Consider the following 17,467-nt stretch of genomic DNA (forward strand, 5'->3'; position numbering starts at 1 on the left):
TTTTTTTTTTTTTTTTTTTTTTTTTTTTTTTTTTTTTTTTTTTTTTTTTTTTTTTTTTTTTTTTTTTTTTTTTTTTTTTTTTTTTTTTTTTTTTTAATATTTTTAATTTAATGATATTATTGTAAATTTAAAAATTTAAAAATTTAAAAATATTTATGAGATAAATGGAAATTATTGTATTAATAAAAGAAAAAAGGCCAAAAAAGGGAAGCGAGAAGAAACAGTGGGTGCAGCAACAAAAATATGTGGCTACCACTCTCTCATCTTCCACAAAGCGGAAGAGCTATCTTTGCTGTTGGATTTTAATGGTGCCAAACTAACAGCCATATGATTCTGGCTGCTCGCTCAAGAACCAATGGCTTCCCTCTGCCTCAACCTCAATTCCTTTTATTCATCATCACCCTCACAACCTCGCCGCCTGATCCAATCCTTCTTCGCCTCCTCTTCTTCTCTGAATCGCAACGATTTCATTAAGGTTCACACCTTAAAACCTATCGTCGTCAGTGGAAATCCCCCAACCTTCGTCTCTGCTCCAGGACGCCGAATCGTTGCTGGTTGGTTTCTATTGCCGACCCTTCACACTTTTCAAGCTATGATTCATTTTTCTTCTTCATCTGTTTCTCTTCACCTCGATTGAAGCTTTCAGGAATTTGTATTTCCGTTTTTTTCTTTTTTCTTTTTTGCATTTCAATCGTGTAAATGAGCTTTTTCTGTTGGCTTGCGCAGTTGGAGATTTGCATGGAGACCTTAAGCAAACTAGATTGGCGCTTGAGATGGCTGGTGTATTGGACTCCGACAGTCGGGACTTGTGGACTGGTGGAGAAACGGTGCGTCTTCATTTATCATTTCTATACACACGTTTTATAATATTCATAACATGTACTTTATCAATAATTAATATATCCACAAAGTTTGGAGTTGAACTCAACTATGCCTTCATAATAATATAATAATATCTACTTTGATCCTAGGTCTATATGAACTTATGAAAAGGTTTCAATTCCAATGAAGATAGAAGATATATTTTGGATCTTCCTCATTTCCAGTTGATGTAGAAATTGTTTGCAGTCTACTGAAATAAAAAATAGAAAGTCTTACAGTTTCTAGACATGCTCCCTTTTGATGGTTCTCGAATATTGAGGCTTTTTTTTATAAAAAAAAATTGGTGTAGGTGTTGGTTCAGCTTGGAGATATACTGGACAGAGGAGAAGATGAAATAGCTATATTGTCCTTATTGAGATCATTAGATGCCCAAGCAAGAGCACAAGGTGGCGCAGTCTTTCAGGTTTGTGCTGCAAACACATTATGAGCTTCATGTAAATGTTCAACAAGCTAATTCAAAATTCAAAATAGTTCTTTTTCTCTGACAACGTTGTATGTTGCCTTATTCTTTTTGTTTATCACTGTTGAATGTGGATATCTAGGTGAACGGGAATCACGAGACAATGAATGTGGAAGGGGATTTCAGATATGTTGATTCTGGGGCTTTTAATGAGTGTCTGGACTTCATGGAATACTTGGAAGACTATAGAGATCATTTTGAAGAAGCCTTTCTTAATTGGATCCAAGTCTCAGAGAGGTGGAAAGATCAGAGGAAATCACAAAATTTTTGGGGTCCTATGAATTTGGTGAAGGTGCTACATTGCTCTTCCATCCATCTTATTTTCTTTGTTTATTTCAATTCTCACCTCGCCCTGATGCTGGAACAATAAGAATGATATAGATATTAATACAGCCAATTAATTCAATTTCTAACAACAATCATTTTTCTCCTTAAGAAATGACCTTAAAACCTGGTGATCAATTTGATCAAATTAACTAAACTTTTTCGAAACTTAATGATGATTTGGATCAATGTAAACGAAATTAAGACGATCCTATTCTGAAAACCCTTTGACTTTATTAACGATCTCTGATCTCTGTGTAACCCCATCGTCTCATGCTTGATTACTTTTTAAGGTAGCATGATGATAACAAGTTTGGTTTCATTCAACTTGTGAAACATGGATATTCTTGATAACAATTATGCTCTTATTTTTCTGTCAGAAGCAAAAAGGGGTGGTAGCGAGATCAATCCTCTTCAGACCTGGTGGTCGTTTGGCATGTGAGTTGGCACAACACGCAGTTGTTCTTAAGGTTAATGACTGGGTCTTCTGTCATGGTGGTCTTCTTCCTCACCATGGTAAACTTACTGTCACTCTTTTTGAAATATGATTTTATTTCGACTAAAATGGAAACTATAGCAAACATTATTCCTTGTAGTATAAAAACAATTATTTGTTCTTTACATGGTTTGGAAAATAGTACAACATGCTCTCTCAATTTTCTCTCACCCTCTTGCTAACGTGGCATCTCAACAGTAGTTGTTGCGTAGGTAATTCTTATGGTTAAGTGACACATTAGTAGAAAAAAAAGCTTTTCGAATTACATATTAGGTTGGATGAATTTTTTTGGACCATGGAGGATGTATTAAAAGCGATTGAAACTATAAGACCAATTTACAAGAATCATATATCCTATGTTCAAACTGATTCAGGATATTTTATGTTTTCAAATTTGAAATGTCTGACAGGAATATTGATCCTTCCACAGTTGCATATGGCGTAGAAAGGATGAACCGGGAAGTATCCCAGTGGATGAAAGGCCTTGGTGAAAGTGGCAATACTCCCTTTCCTATCATCGCAACAAAGGGATATGATAGTGTTGTATGGAATCGATTATACTCGAGAGATTTTGCAGATTTGGGAAACTTTGAGATTAAACAGGCAAGCCTTGTAACTTGTACTTGTCGGGTTTTTATTCTGTCAGCTGTCAACAGGCAGGTTTGTTAAGGGAAAGCAACCATTTCCCAGCTAAGCTTTCTAATTAATTTGGTCATACTTGGGAATAAATGAGAGTGCTTGTGCCTTTGACCTTATTTTCTTCAAAGAAGTGAAAGAGATGTACATTAGGGTGGATGTGGGCCATTGGCTGAACCACTTACATAGCTATGGATGATACATTATTGGTTCTTGACAGATAAATTCAATTCTCGAAGACACACTAGAAGCAGTTGGCGCCAAGGCAATGGTGGTAGGCCACACTCCTCAAATGGCTGGAGTAAATTGGTACGACCATGAAACATGAGTGGTCTCTTGCAATTTTTGATTTGAAAATGAGCTTTAGATCTTTCTTAGCTTTATATAAAGGAACCGTACTCTATGTTTTGGTCCTCATTGAAGAGATTAGATTTACCCTTTTCAAAATGTTTTTAGAAGTTTGATTTTTCCTTGCAGCAAATACAATTGTAGCATTTGGCGAGTTGATGTTGGGATGTCAAGTGGAGTTCTTAACTCGAGACCTGAGGTATGTGATATGGCTTACTGGCTATGTTGTAAATAGGTTATTGGTTTACATATTCTTGTAGCGATTGATTCATTTTATCCTGAACTCCTTGCAAAATAAAGATCTCTCTGAGGCCATCCTAAAGATTCTTCTCAGTTCTTTGTGTAGATTACAATTCTAATATCTGTATTTTACTACATTTAGCCTTTTGATTCCTATACTTTTTCTTGTTCCATTTTTTTCTTTGTTCTTCGATTAGTTATCTACTTAAATTGTGAGATTCCATGTCGATTGGGGAGGAGAACAAAACATTCTTTATAAGGGTGTGGAAACCTCTCCCTAGTAGACACGTTTTAAAACCTTGAGTGGAAGCCAGAAAGAGAAATCCCAAAGAGGACAATAGCTGCTAGCGGTGGGCTTAGACTGTTACAAATGATATAAAAGCCAGACACTAGACGATATGTCATCGAGGAGACTGAGCCCTGAAGGGGGTTGACACGAGGCAGTGTGCCAACTAGGTTGTTGGGTCCTAAAGGGGGTATAGATTGGGGGATCCCACATCGATTGGATAAGGGAATGAGTGCCAGCGAAGACGTTGGGTCCCAAAGGGGGTGGTTTGTGAGATCCCACGTTGGTTGGGGAAGAGAACGAAACATTCCTTATACAGGTGTGAAAACCTCTCTCTAGAAGACGCATTTTAAAAACCTTGAAGGGAAGCTTGAAATGAAAAGCCCAAAGAGGACAATATCTACTGGCGGTGGGCTTAGACTTGAACTGTTACATAACAATATAATGTGGTAGTGTGGAAGCTAACATGATTTCTTGATGTGCCATATAATTGCATCAATACCATAGGGACGAAAAGGATATAAGTGACAAAGTATAAGATCATAATAATAACTTTACATTCTTCTTTAGTGTTTATAAATTCCATTTCTTACTGCCCCCCTAATGTTTCGAATACCTTTTACCAGGTACTAGAAATCAGAGGCGACAAAGCTAGAGTTATCAAAAGCAAGAGGGATAGGTTTAGTGAACTTCAAGTTGTTAACTATATATAGCAAGGTATTGATAATTTCCAACTCTTTCTCCCTCCTCATTCCTCTCTGAAACATTATAACAGACATTAGAACGATGTTCTTGGGCAACATTTGAAATGCCAAAAGTATTCAAAATCATATCATTTCTTAACTATGTGAATTTATTTTCTCAATTGTTTTTGACAGATGAATAATGTGCATCATGTTTACTTTATCTGCTTGGTTTAGATACAACTCAGATCATCTGTTCATAGCTTGGATTCTGCTTTTTCCAAGAACTATTTGCTCCATAATCAGCTTTTTCATGGAGACATAATCAGCTCCTCCATTTATGACGTCGAGAAGAGCACGGGAAGCCACAGCGGTTACACCTTCGAATGACTTGGTAAGAAATCGACTTCAATGCCATCCCTCACTTCAGAGTTCAGTGAAAATCTGATTTTGTAAAAAACTGGCGTTTATACATTGAAACCCACTTCTAGGGGAGTTGTTCTTGTTCAATTCCATTGACATGTACAGTACATATTTGTGAAATATCATCAGTTGTTCAAAGAATTCATTGATTTGATTTTCTCTATTTCTACTGCTACTTGTTCATTGTAGTTTGTGTAAGGGTGAAATTGTGAGAGCCTACATGGATAACGTATCCAATTTTTATAAGGATGTTGAAATCTCTCATTTTTTTATTTTTTTTAACTACGAGGCTGACGACAATATATAATGGGCTAAAGCGGACAATACCGACTAGCGATGAACTTGAACGATTACATATAATTTATTGCTTTCTTAAGAGATAACTTTTTAATAAAATTTGGACCAAGTTAAAATTGAAATGTTTTTTTTTCATTAACATTTAAGATTAAAATTACCATATTTATTCAAGTTTAAAGTGTAATTTGATCTGTAATTTGATGGGATCAAAAGTTAAGGTATTAAAGTCTAAAATAAAAAAAATGTTTTCTCCCTTAATTTCAATCAATACAATATTTATTCTTTGATTTGAAACAGTATAAATACTCCTTTAATAAGTACAATTAATTATTCGGTTATAATTTTTCATTGATAAATTTTTTTTTTTCTAATTCAATTAATAATATGAGATTTTCATGATTTACGAGGATATATTTTTTTAAAAAAAACTTAGATTAAAATTTTAAAAAGAAAGTAATATTTATTAGCTTTATTTTAAAAAATTAAAATTAAAAGAAAAATAAAAATGGTTAGTACTAAGAACTAAGAAGGCAGTTGGGCGGTTTTATTGGTTATCCTACCATCTTCCCAAAGTCTCTGCCCTTTGGGAACTCCGCAAAAACCTTGGCATTTCCGGTGACCTATAAAACCTCCATTTCTTGCAACGTGGAACCTGCTCGCCATTCTTATCCTGCCGCAACTTTCTTCTTCACATTCCCAATTTGGTCTCCACCGCCGTCCTCCGCTGATCTCCCTCTCCCATTTCCGCTGCCGTCATGGCCTCTTCTCTCGCTCTCCCTTCCACAATTTCCCTCAAGAAGTTGCCTCTCAATGCATCCACCCCTTTCAGGAGCTCCAGCTCATTTCTTGGTTTCAGAAATGGATCCCGAAGCTCCACTGGTGTAACCATCTCTCGATCTAGGGTTTTCATGAGCGCTTCGGTTGGATCGCAGACTTTGGTCGATGATTCCTTGTTCTTGGATTACAAGCCCACCTGTGCCTTTCTGTTCCCTGGGCAGGTGAGTTCGAACGTTTTTTTTTTTTCATGTTTTTTATTGAGTTTGGTGTTGCTTACTTGATGAGCTAGAATTAGTATCTGAGGAGAAATGGACGTTGTGTAGAGTGATGAGCGAACCTAGTTTTGAATTGAAGCGAGCGTTTTCAATGGTGAAAAGTGGTTGAGGATTTCGTAATTTCTGATGCTCACATCCACATTGAGAAGGCTAATTAAGCATTTGTCTTAATAGTTTCTTGCTTTTTAATGGGAAAAGTGGATTGTGTATGTTTCTTTTCTTCTTTTTGTGGGTCGGGGTGTGCAAAACTTGTAATTCATCTTTCATAAAAGAAACACGTCATGAGCTGCGATAGTAACAGAACACAGTCACTATTATGCATGGAGAGTTCTAAAAAAATGATGTTACTTATTTTGTTTCTTTAATCAGTAATCTTCAATTTTCATGAGAGTTGAAGGCTAAGAAAGACGAGTCTGCAAAAAGCTAGTTCTCCTTCTGTATCTCAAGACATGAAGTTCAATTATTTGAAGGCAATAGCCAACGAGTTCCTCAGTGTCCTGTGTTGTAGGCGCCTAGCAAGAGAAACAAATATTCTACTTTTTATGGTGACTCTGATGAGTCATGTTTTATGAAGGCTTCTTTTGCTGAATTTTGTTCGGGTGCCCTGCATAGGTTGGCACCTTAATCAAGGAGTAGAGGATGCAGCCCATTGTCTCAGATTTACCTCATATTTTAGAAGATCTCATAAAAACCTCGCATAAATCATGGATCTGGATATTGGACTGTACTTGTGATTTTCTTTTCTTTTACAAACAAAATTTTGAATCTTTTTTCTTTTTTCACTCTGAGTCAGGGTGCACAAGCTGTGGGAATGGGAAAGGAATCTCAAAGCGTTCCTGTCGCAGCTGACTTGTTCAAGCGAGCAAATGATATTTTAGGGTACTTCCCCTATTAGTATTCTCCCATCTTGCATTAGTCCTTGCATGGACTTTAGTTCAAGGTCAACCATACATAGAGAGTTGACCCACCTCTCAGGCTTCCAGATAATGGAATGATTGCCTATGCAAAGTAATGTTATTTCATCTTTGTTCGCAGGTTTGATCTTCTCGATGTCTGCACTAATGGGCCAAAGGAGAAACTAGATTCAACTGTTATAAGTCAGGTGCTTCATCTTGAACTATTCAGACTTCTCTTAGATGGCTTTTTATTTACTTATAGTTAGGGGATGGCTATGCAAGCCACTGTTCAATTGATTTCTGATGTGAAAAGACTTGTTTTCGAGAAGTTTATCCTTCTTATGTGGCCGGAATGCTTGATTTTCTGGTGAAACTTGTTAGACCCGTTGACCTTATGAGGTAGTAGTGGTGCTTAATTATTCGGACCATTCTCACAGAACATAGATGTGCAGTGGTGCTCTTTGTGATCTATGTTGTTGACAACTAAAAGTAGCTGTTCCTATTTTGATCTGTATTTGTGTCTACGCTTACGCCTGTGTATGTATGTTGCATTTTGCATATGCATTTGTGTGAATGTTAGGTTGTCATTTTATCCCTGTTCAAGGTTTTGAACCTGCTGAATTGATTGCACAATTGCAGCCAGCTATCTACGTCACTAGTCTAGCTGCAGTTGAGCTACTTCGTGCACGTGATGGAGGCCAACAAATAATTGATTCTGTTGATGTCACTTGTGGTCTAAGCCTGGGAGAGTATACCGCATTAGCATTTGCAGGGGCTTTCAGGTATCTAATCTGGCTGACTGTAGTCCCAAAGTGTACCTGCTTGCATACTTAGATGATTGGTCGAGTAAATAGCATCAAATAAGTTTAAGATTCTAAAGCCATCTATCTTTGATCTCTGCATGCTGTGATTATGTTTTATGTTTTCATATTGACATGGTTGCTAATGGTTTTGTTTACATTTTTAGCTTTGAGGATGGACTCAGGCTCGTCAAACTAAGGGGGGAGGCAATGCAGGTAAACATAAATAGTTGGGTAATGAATGTTTCTATTTCAGCTTCCGGTATGTTGTTGCAGTGACTAAACCAGCTTTTCCCCGTAACTTTCTTCAGGCAGCTGCTGATGGTGCAAAAAGTGCTATGGTCAGTATCATAGGGTTAGATTCAGAGAAGGTTCAACAGCTGTGTGATGCAGCTAATCAAGAAGTTGATGAAGCCGATAAAGTTCAGATAGCAAATTTTCTATGTCCAGTAAGGTTCTTTTAAATTCAAATTCAGCTCGGTCTGCTTAAATGTCATTAGCATAGTTATACTGCCGTTCTCATGTAATGCATTCGAACCGTTGCAGGGCAATTATGCTGTATCAGGAGGTCTTAAAGGAGTAGAAGTAGTAGAATCCAAAGCAAAGTCATTCAAAGCTCGAATGACGGTATCTATCCTATATGTTGTCTATAATGGAACTTGCATTTTGAAGGTCCCGTTAGACCTAAAATGGCAATGGCTGCACCATTCAATTGTAGGTACGCCTAGCTGTGGCCGGTGCATTCCACACTAGCTTCATGGAACCTGCTGTTTCAAGATTAGAAGCTGCACTTGCAGCAACGGAAATCAGAACTCCCAGAATACCAGTCATCTCCAATGTCGATGCGCAGCCACATGCAGATCCCGACACAATTAAGAAAATTTTGGCACGCCAGGTACTTAACTCATAACTTTCAGGATGAAGACTACACATGGCATCTTCCCTTCAATTTGTTTAGGGGTCAGAATCAGCTTGGTTTGTTCCGTATGGCAATCAATGCTGACATTGTTCATTATTCCCGTTTCAAAACTACAGGTGACTTCTCCTGTTCTGTGGGAAACAACAGTAAAAACTCTACTCAACAAGGGGCTGAAGAAGAGTTATGAATTGGGCCCTGGAAAGGTATGAAACTCTACACCAATTTGAGGTCACCCTTTTTGTATTAGGGAAAATATATCTTGGGTTATTCTCACAAATATTTTCTACTTTGGGTTGGGTAAACAGGTTATAGCTGGGATTTTCAAAAGAGTTGACAAAAGTGCAGATATTGAGAATGTTGCAGCTTAATTTAGTCTAGATTGAAGCAAACAACTCACTCATGGCTTGTATCTGCTTTGCCCATCTCCCCATCAGTGCCAACAGCATTAAACAGAGATTAGTTCTATGCTCCTTCTTATGTGTCCAGATGTTACAATGAGTTCTAGAGCTTCAAGTTTCTAAAGCAAGTGCACGAGAATCTTTATGTATGTTACTACGACAGTTCATCGTATGCAAAATGAGTTAAAAGTTGAATTAAACCAGTAGTTGGTTATGTTTTCTGCTTTGATTTATTTAAGCAGTTTGTTATCTCATCTGACTTGTTTTTTTTTTTTTTTATTGAAATTATTACTCCTTAGAAACCTTCAATAATCTTCGGCCTAAATCGGAATCGGAAGCTTTCCTAGTAGATATTGTCTTCTTTGGGCTTTCCCTCCTTGCTATATTGCCCCGTGTCTAACTCTAATACTATTTGTAACAGTTTAAGTTCACCACTAACCGATATTGTCTTCTTTGAGTGAGTTTTTCCTTTCAGAGTTCCCTCTAAGTTTTTAAAACGTGGGTTAAGAAAAGGTTTCCAGGTTTTTATAATGCATATTAAGAAAAAGGTTTCCATGTACTTAAGGCAGTTAAGCCGTAATTTAGGCAACATTTTGCCTCTCCTTGTGATAATGGAAACTTCCATCAGTCCCTTCAATTTCATCAAATATTACAGATGACTTCTGCCCCATAGGATACAAGTAACAAAGAAAACACAAAGGGGAAGGAAGGCAGAGAGTTTGAATTCAAGAACCGAGAAACATTCGATCTAACATATCACCAATTCAATTCTCTATTTTGAGCTTTGAGCCATTAGACAAAAGTGCAGACATCATATTCTGGCTTGAAGAAGCTTAAGCTTAAGCTTGAAGCAAGCAGCTCCCTTGAAAGTCACGACTTCGGTTTTCTTTCAAGCATAAGTTGAATGACACTTAATTATGAGATCGAAGAGAGCACATGTGATTGGGAAATGGATGAACTGTTCGCAAACCAAAACCCAGAAGGATCTTTATTCAAGAGGATAATCGGAGAGTCATATGACAATTCTATGATTGGAAGAAGAAGAAGAAGAAGAAGAAGAAGAAGAAGAAGAAGAAGAAGAAGAAGAAGAAGAATTAAGACTGGGATCTGAATTTTGAAATGATGAGAGTTCCATCTCTCAATTTCCGAAATTATTGGGAGAGGTAGGGGTTTGCCTAAGCCTTCGAAGTTGATCAATCCAACGATCCTCAGATACAATCCGAGTCCAATCTGGAGCAGAGCCGCCAAATGAGATGCCGCGCATGGCCTCCATGATCCTCGTCGCATTCTCCGGCGACAGCGGCGCATTTCTCCGAGTCTCATCCTCTCTAAACGCCATTCTAATCGCTGAATCAGAAGCCTCTCTCATGCTCTCCTCCTCTTCCTCATCACTGCATCTTCTCTCCACATCGTCGTTCAGGCTAAGAGACGAAACTGCATTCTCTACACGGCAACCGTTGGGTAAATGGTGCAAATGAGTATCGGAGCTGTAAGTTTCGTCATCTGATCCAGCTTCATCGGATTCTTCACCATCAATGGCCGAGATCGGCTCGTAGTAATCCGATCCTTCAGCGGAATTCGTATCCGAATCACTTCCGTCGGCTATGTCTGCGAGGAACATCGTGACCAAAGAACTCAAGAAAATTGAATCACTTGAAAGAACAGAAAACAGAAAAACCATCTTTGTATGTACCTTCAGAGAAAACCATTCCTGAATTCAACGATGCGTTCATTCTCGAATCGGAACGAGCAGCGACGATGGCTAATTAGGGCATTCGGCGCAGGTGCATCCGATCGTAAGGGTCTAAAGTCAGCCATATAAAAACATAATCTTCTAAAATTATAAATTTTAACGAAAATGGAAAACAATTTTATAAAAAAAAAACATGCATCAGCCGGAGATCGAACCCAGGTCTAGGCAGGATACTATTCTAGTACTAACCACGATTCAATTTTATTGAAATAGAAAGTCAGTAGTATTTTAGTCACAGGTAAAAGACGAGAAAGGTGGAAGCGGGAAATGGCGGCACTCACCCACCATGGACGATGCCTCAGTTCTTCAGTCTCAACCACTTATTCATTTCCCTTCCTTTTCTCTTCCAAGACTCTCTCAATTTTCGAAGAGAAGGAATTTCCTCTTCTGTGCTCCACCTGAACTCGCCCATGTTCGGTATGTTGTTTAGTTTTGTTTTGTTTCCGTATTGAGAATTTCCTCCACTATTTTCTGTATCATTATCTCTTCAAGCATTCTCGCTTTCCAATTGAAACTTGAATCCTTTTCTCCCGGAACTGTTGGCTTGTTGAGCAAATTTAGAATTACGTGGATGGTGCTCCGCCGGATAAGTTACGAATTTCGCCACCAGTCGATCTGTTACTATGACGCACTTTTTCAGTCAGTAATTCTATCTTCAAATCCGGCTTCAACTGTTCGGTTCTGAATCTTCATTTCTTTACATAAACATAAACTTGATTTCCTTAGGTCAAATTTTTTAGTCAGAAGGTTTGAATTGATAGCTGAAATGGAGAAAACAAGCTGTTCTATTTTGTGATCGTTGTACGTATGACCAATGATCTTCCCCACCCGAAGGAATTGGTATTTCCTAATTTACACGACGAAATCATAAACTAGGGAGTGCCATGAGATTTTGGTGTTACGTGGTTTTCTTTTAGACCTCGAAATTTGGTAGCTACTTCACCACTTCCTTAAACCGTCTATAATCTTTAATTGCACAGTGATCACAGAAATCGACACATATATCATGTTTCGGTATTGCAAACAGGTTAGCATTGTGGAGGTAACGGGGGAGACATTTTAGTGATGGCCTCGGATGCACTTTTTGATAATGTTTTGAACCATGAGATTGTTGCAATATTGTTGAGGCTGGTATCTGATATCTGCTTCAGATCTGTTGGAAGGTTAGTCTCAATTATTCAATCAGCCTGACCGTGATTATTTCGTTTCTTGATGCTAGCCAAGCAACTGCCTAACCTTCCTAAGTAGTCATTCAGCGGATAAAAGCCTTTGAATCACCGTATTCATTGGAGGCTAGATCTGAGTTACCATCCTTTGCAAGCATTATTACTTCCGACCTGAAATTTGTTGAGGATTATTGAGATTAGTAGTCCCACATGGCTAATTAAGAGAAAGATGGTGGATTTTGGTACCAAAAGCAAAATCAGTTTTGCTCAAAATGGACAATATTATACTATTGTCATGTTTTTAACTTGGCCATGCCAATGAAATCTTTAAGGGTCGAACAAAGAAGTTGTGAGCCTCAAAAGTGTAGTCAAAAGTGACTCAGATATCGAACAAATGGTGTATTTTGTTCAAGGACTTCAAAGAAGGAATTGAGTCTCATTAAGAGCGGCGGTTCGAGAGCTCTAGAGAAGGAGGCTTCAAGGGAGGCTCTGTGGTGTACTTTGTTTGAGAGAAGAATTGTTGAGGATTATTGAGAGTAGTAGTCTCACATTAGTTAATTAAGAGGAAGATCTGAGTTTATAAATAAAGAAGACCTCTATTATTGGACAATATCATACTGCAGCAATTTAAACTTTTCTCTATTAGCTTCCTTACCGGGATGTCTTCTTCCACTAAATCCACACAGGGTTATGATGTTCCTTTCTATAAAGAAAAATACTGGGAATGAAGCTTTGACTCACATAATGTTGGCTAACTTCCCATTAATTTAAGTTGGGTGATGTTCCACGTTGGTTGGGAGGAGAACAAACCACCATTTATAAGAGTGTGGAAACCTCTGACGCGTGTTTTAAAGCCTTGAGGGGAAGCCCGAAAGAGAAAACCCAAAAAGTACAATATCTGCTAGCGATGGATCTGGATCATTACACATTGGTAGTTAACTTAACATTTTTTTAACTCTCTGAACAGGGGGAAGATATGATGATATCACTTCGGTCGCCCGATTAGGTTGTGTGCAGACGAGCTCATCATTTTCTCAAACAAGGTCACAATGAAAATGAAACACGGTATAATATCTGGCTCCATAACTCATTCTTGCATATTGTTAAGGATTGTTGGGAGAAGAGTTCGAGGTCGGCTAATTAAGAGGAACTTTGGATCGAGAATGCTCCTTATAAATTCATCCAGGTTTTGGCGAGATGATCCACCCTCCCCTGTTGCTCGGTGACAGATCTCTTTTAGCCTCTTGGCTCTATCCCTCATTTGCTTTCCCTCAGGGCTGCTGAGATCCATGAACCTTTGGACAATCTCTGATGTTCCAGCTCCAACCTTGGTTTCCAGTCTTCGACAATGTGGGTACTGTTGGGATTTTGATCCAAAAACGGAGGAAAAGTAAGCATAGGAATCCCTGCAAAAACAGCTTCCAGAGTTGAATTCCAGCCACAATGGCTCCAGAGCCCACCTATTGAGGAATGACACAAGACCTTCAATTGTTCACACCATGCCACAACTAACCCCTTTTCGCCGCATCGCTCCTTCAACCGAGGAGCTTCCCCTCGAGCCACCCATAAGAACCGAATGCCACTATTTCGTAGCCCAGAAGAAAGTCCTGAAATTTGATCCACTATTTCTCTTCAAACACTTTCCGAAGATCGGCTTTGTGGGTTGAACAAAGTCCTGAAATTTGATCCACTTCATCACCATGATCTGCATTTACATAGAAGATTTATCAACTGACGTGTTCCCATAATTCTATTCCTGAACAGATTTCTGATCTGCCACGAATAACAACGCAATAGATCAAATTAGGTTGGTTTAAGGTTTGATTCATTTTGTCCAAGAGGAGAAAAAAAAATCTTCAGATCCTTTAAGCTGTCAAAGACAATTCATAATAATAGGTTTCTTTTTCCTTAGAATATGAATTGATACAAAATCAATGGCATGATGTTGGTATACAGTTCACATGAATATTGTACCAAACCAACTAGAAGACAGTCGCCGGACTCGAGCGGAAATATCGGCTCTGTAAAGCATCGAGAAGAAGGTCGCCGACATCGTCCAGAGCGACGCCACCAGGATATTCCTCTGACGACCGACAGCGATCGGCCAACGGAGCTCCAAGTCGCCGGCGGCTGGAGCCGATCGAGGAGTTGCTCGAATGGAGCATCCATCTTAGTCACGACAGCTTCGCTGAAGCTTCTGAAGTCAGCGGCTTTCATCCTCTCCGGCGGAATGACGTTAGGAATGGTGGCAAACCGGTGACGACAAAGGTGATGAGAATATCAGATTTTGTTAAGGCGAGCAATTTGCAGAGGTTCATCGTAGGGTTGATGTGGCCGCGGCCGGGGTAAGGCATCACCACCTCGTGGATTCCGGCCATCGGAAATGATTTGTGAGCTGAAGATAAATGAGAGAGACAGTCAACCCTCGCAAAACTTAGTGGAATGAGCTATGGGGCATTAACCAAAGAGGTTTTGCTACGTTTGTCGTTTATGAGTGTCCATCATTTGTTGACCGCATAGTCGACGTGTCATTTCGATCTCGCCGTGATAGAAACCTAAAACTATGACGGCCGCCACTGAGCCCACCAACTGCGGCGAGTATGGTTTGGAATACCAATACTTGCAAGTAATTTGGGTACAAGATCATTTTTTTTAGTTTATGAAATTATTTTTTATTTCTTAAGGTTTGTATTTAGTTCTTGAATTGAATTAATCACTGAGATAGTTATTTGACCAGACAGGAAAGAAGATGGCTTCCACATCTTGCAAAATTCAGGTAAATTTCAACCATATTATAACTTTTACAACTATACATACAAAATAAAATAGTTGAAAAATAATGTATTAGCAAATTAACCTTTTTAAGCTTAGATCATAATTATCATAATGCTAAAATTTATATTAATGTATGACTGTCTCATAATAATTATTGAATATAGATTTTCTGATGGAAAGTAAATAAAATGTTACTTGATTATGTAAAGAATAACCTCACACCCGGGTAACAACTCCCATATGAAAGTGGTAAACATCTTAGAAAATTAGATTTTGGAAGACTTAAAAATCATAAATAAAAAGAGGAAGAGGTCTAAGAGAGGGACTTCTTTGGTCACCATCTTCTTTCTCCAACCCAAATTCTTGCTCCTCTCTTTTTGTTTCTTTATTACAGTTCAATATAGGCCTCAAATAGATTCAGATTCTTCACAGAATCCTTAGTCTTTGTTTTGGTCTAAACTCATTAATTTTTTATAACCGAGCATAGAGTTATGATCATTAGAAGTGGTCAATTACCCTTATAAATTGACTTGTGCAAAATTTTAGAGGCCGTTCAACTCTTGATTTCTTCTACAAAGTCGTTTCCTATATACCATAAAACTACACGAATTAAGAAACGACTATTCATCCAGAAATTGGGGTTGAAAGTAAGGAGTTTGAGAGCATGAAGCAACCAAGAAGCCTTTTTCTTAAGGAGAAGCATTAGATTGAAGAGTGGCTTGATGAAGTAAGGGCTAATATAGATCGCAATACACAAGTTAGTTGTTATAGAATGTTGGAACGAACTATTATAGAATAATTAATTAAAATATAATTTAAATGGAGATTTTCTTTTATTACGTATAATTATATATATATATATATATATATATATATTGTATTTTAGTCTATATTTTTAAGTATTTCATTTAATTCTTTAACGTCCCATTCCTAACTTTATGCAAAAGACTATTTAGTCTTTACTCATTAATATTTCATGAAATGTGAACAAAAATGATTATAGCTCTTCAGTTTTGGGTATTTTTGTAGGACCAAAAAAGTTAGAAAAATCCAAAATGAAAAGAAAGGTAGCAACGAAAAAGACTACAAAATATCTTAGGCTTCCTTTTCAATCACATGCAAAAAGTTGATTGCTTTTATTTACTTTTATGTTTTTAAATAATTCAATTAGATCCCTCAACTTTTGAAATTACAAATTCATATTCATAGCTTTTCAACTTGGCTCTCAAATTTGGTAGCATGAGCAAAACACAGTCACAAAGAACACATTTAAGCTAATGTGGTCTTAGTTTTACAATTCCAAAGGTTTCGAACTCGGGACTTCCTCCGAATCAAACCCGAAACGACACATCCCCATCAAAGTTCTGTCTAAGTCTGCAGTCCTATTGCTATAATATATGTGCTTGCAGAGGGAGTGATATCAGTAAATGGTCAATCCAGAGCGTGTCTTTAATGGCAAGTTGGGGTCTGGAGGGTCCACGACATTGAAAGCCATAGGAAAGCTGTTGTGAGTATCAAAGAAATGAATCAAATTTTGAGATATTTTCATGCACAGAATGAATGAAGAAAGAAAGCATATTCACAGAGAAAAAGGGGAAGAAAAAAAAGGATACTTTTTTCTTTTGGGTGAGATATTTTGAACTTTGTGGCTAAACAGTCTTCACAAAACGCCCCTGTGAGCCAAAACAAAAAAACAAAATGAAAGCTGAAAACACTCAATTTTATTAAGGTTTTGTTGGGGTTTGGAATGAAGCATTTAGTGAAATGGGTCACCTTTATTCTGGGCCTTTTCTGGGCATTCAGCTTACGAACTTGGTATCTTATCTTGTTGGAGAACAATCTGGTGAGCCGCTTCTCCCTGTACCTCAGCACCCTTCTTGTTCTTTCTTCCTCCATTCTTGGAACCTCTCCCATCTGTTTTACAACCATATTTTATATATATACACATATACATATAGTCAAGGATGATGGGCATATAAATATAGAGAATGAAATACCATAATTCATAATTACAACTTACATAAACGTTGTGGGTTGGGTTGGAAGGAGAAGAACCGCCGGCGGCCCAGAGAGATCCACGGCCGGACCATGCTTCCGAAACCTCTTCGTAGTTAAGATTTAAGTTCAACGAAGCCTTCTTCTTGCTTTTCATAACGCCATCACCGTCAAAGGAGCAAGCTTTTGGGACGACTCGGCTGAATACCTCCGCCTCCGCCTCGACGCCATCGCCATGGCCGCCGTGGTTTGTTTTGGTTTCAGAGAGGGAAAACTGGTGGTTGGAATGATGATCCATCAAGTCCCAATTGAGTGAACCGCCATTGACGATGGAAAAATTCTCCTGCTGCTGCAGCGGTAGCTTTTCCTCATTGCTGAGCTCAAAAAAGGCTTTGAAATCGTCCCGAATGGAATTTGGAACTTCTTGTTCTTCTTCTTCTTCTTTCTTGAGGCCCTTCAGCAGCGAACTGTAACCCATCTCTCTCTCTCTCTCCCCCCCCCCCCCCCCCCCCCCCCCCCCCCCCCCCCCCCCCCCCCCCCCCCCCCCCCCCCCCCCCCCCCCCCCCCCCCCCCCCCCCCCCCCCCCCCCCCCCCCCCCCCCCCCCCCCCCCCCCCCCCCCCCCCCCCCCCCCCCCCCC

At 38.7% G+C, this 17,467-nt stretch overlaps 4 protein-coding genes and 1 pseudogene across 7 annotated transcripts; 2 read left to right on the plus strand and 3 right to left on the minus strand.

Moving 5' to 3' along the window:
* Positions 1-212: 212 nt before the first annotated feature.
* On the plus strand, positions 213-4,927 carry LOC111469449 (shewanella-like protein phosphatase 1). Of its 2 annotated transcripts, none has more exons than XM_023114713.1 (10): positions 213-554; positions 727-827; positions 1,172-1,285; positions 1,425-1,634; positions 2,047-2,182; positions 2,593-2,765; positions 3,019-3,107; positions 3,276-3,345; positions 4,299-4,389; positions 4,551-4,927. In XM_023114713.1, the coding sequence occupies exons 1-9, from the start codon at positions 356-358 to the stop codon at positions 4,383-4,385; spliced, it is 1,179 nt and encodes a 392-aa protein (XP_022970481.1). In that variant the 5' UTR covers positions 213-355; the 3' UTR covers positions 4,386-4,389; positions 4,551-4,927. The 2 variants fall into 2 exon arrangements, with proteins under 2 accessions (XP_022970481.1, XP_022970482.1); XM_023114714.1 differs by having other exon boundaries at positions 4,593-4,927.
* Positions 4,928-5,621: 694 nt separating this feature from the next.
* LOC111469440 (malonyl CoA-acyl carrier protein transacylase-like) lies at positions 5,622-9,391 on the plus strand. The gene is made up of 10 exons (XM_023114702.1): positions 5,622-6,073; positions 6,921-7,006; positions 7,163-7,229; positions 7,663-7,805; positions 7,991-8,039; positions 8,135-8,272; positions 8,370-8,450; positions 8,542-8,718; positions 8,859-8,945; positions 9,048-9,391. Exons 1-10 carry the CDS (start codon positions 5,831-5,833, stop codon positions 9,108-9,110), a joined length of 1,134 nt encoding a protein of 377 aa, XP_022970470.1. The 5' UTR covers positions 5,622-5,830; the 3' UTR covers positions 9,111-9,391.
* A 355-nt stretch (positions 9,392-9,746) lies between these two features.
* LOC111469451 lies at positions 9,747-10,964 on the minus strand. 3 transcript variants are annotated; one of them, XM_023114717.1, is made up of 3 exons: positions 10,834-10,964; positions 10,245-10,748; positions 9,747-10,193 (listed from the first exon to the last, which is right to left on the minus strand). In XM_023114717.1, the coding sequence occupies exons 1-2, from the start codon at positions 10,871-10,873 to the stop codon at positions 10,279-10,281; spliced, it is 510 nt and encodes a 169-aa protein (XP_022970485.1). In that variant the 5' UTR covers positions 10,874-10,964; the 3' UTR covers positions 9,747-10,193; positions 10,245-10,278. The 3 variants fall into 3 exon arrangements, with proteins under 3 accessions (XP_022970485.1, XP_022970484.1, XP_022970483.1); XM_023114716.1 differs by having other exon boundaries at positions 9,750-10,210; positions 10,244-10,748; XM_023114715.1 differs by having other exon boundaries at positions 9,750-10,748.
* Positions 10,965-12,966: 2,002 nt separating this feature from the next.
* LOC111469555 lies at positions 12,967-14,731 on the minus strand (annotated as a pseudogene).
* Positions 14,732-16,286: 1,555 nt separating this feature from the next.
* LOC111469554 (zinc finger protein CONSTANS-LIKE 6) lies at positions 16,287-17,320 on the minus strand. Its single transcript, XM_023114855.1, has 4 exons — positions 16,855-17,320; positions 16,608-16,748; positions 16,448-16,507; positions 16,287-16,336 (listed from the first exon to the last, which is right to left on the minus strand). The coding sequence occupies exons 1-3, from the start codon at positions 17,305-17,307 to the stop codon at positions 16,484-16,486; spliced, it is 618 nt and encodes a 205-aa protein (XP_022970623.1). The 5' UTR covers positions 17,308-17,320; the 3' UTR covers positions 16,287-16,336; positions 16,448-16,483.
* Between the last annotated feature and the right edge of the window lie 147 nt (positions 17,321-17,467).

Source organism: Cucurbita maxima, unplaced genomic scaffold (assembly GCF_002738345.1).
Source record: "Cucurbita maxima cultivar Rimu unplaced genomic scaffold, Cmax_1.0 Cma_Scf00040, whole genome shotgun sequence".
Classification (NCBI taxonomy): domain Eukaryota; kingdom Viridiplantae; phylum Streptophyta; class Magnoliopsida; order Cucurbitales; family Cucurbitaceae; genus Cucurbita; species Cucurbita maxima.

Excerpts from the sequence above, each read along its gene's own strand:
- LOC111469449 (XM_023114713.1), top strand. The coding sequence starts at position 356 with ATGGCTTCCCTCTGCCTCAACCTCAATTCCTTTTATTCATCATCACCC. Across the intron at positions 1,286-1,424 it reads AAGGTGGCGCAGTCTTTCAG|GTGAACGGGAATCACGAGAC; the intron begins GTTTGTGCTGCA and ends GTGGATATCTAG. Across the intron at positions 3,346-4,298 it reads TTCTTAACTCGAGACCTGAG|GTACTAGAAATCAGAGGCGA; the intron begins GTATGTGATATG and ends ACCTTTTACCAG.
- LOC111469451 (XM_023114717.1), bottom strand. The coding sequence starts at position 10,873 with ATGAACGCATCGTTGAATTCAGGAATGGTTTTCTCTGAAG. Across the intron at positions 10,749-10,833 it reads AGGAATGGTTTTCTCTGAAG|ACATAGCCGACGGAAGTGAT; the intron begins GTACATACAAAG and ends TGTTCCTCGCAG.
- LOC111469440 (XM_023114702.1), top strand. The coding sequence starts at position 5,831 with ATGGCCTCTTCTCTCGCTCTCCCTTCCACAATTTCCCTCAAGAAGTTG. Across the intron at positions 8,040-8,134 it reads TAAGGGGGGAGGCAATGCAG|GCAGCTGCTGATGGTGCAAA; the intron begins GTAAACATAAAT and ends AACTTTCTTCAG. Across the intron at positions 8,946-9,047 it reads ATGAATTGGGCCCTGGAAAG|GTTATAGCTGGGATTTTCAA; the intron begins GTATGAAACTCT and ends TTGGGTAAACAG.
- LOC111469554 (XM_023114855.1), bottom strand. The coding sequence starts at position 17,307 with ATGGGTTACAGTTCGCTGCTGAAGGGCCTCAAGAAAGAAGAAGAAGAA. Across the intron at positions 16,749-16,854 it reads ACCCAACCCACAACGTTTAT|ATGGGAGAGGTTCCAAGAAT; the intron begins GTAAGTTGTAAT and ends GTTGTAAAACAG. Across the intron at positions 16,508-16,607 it reads AGAAAAGGCCCAGAATAAAG|GGGCGTTTTGTGAAGACTGT; the intron begins GTGACCCATTTC and ends TTTGGCTCACAG.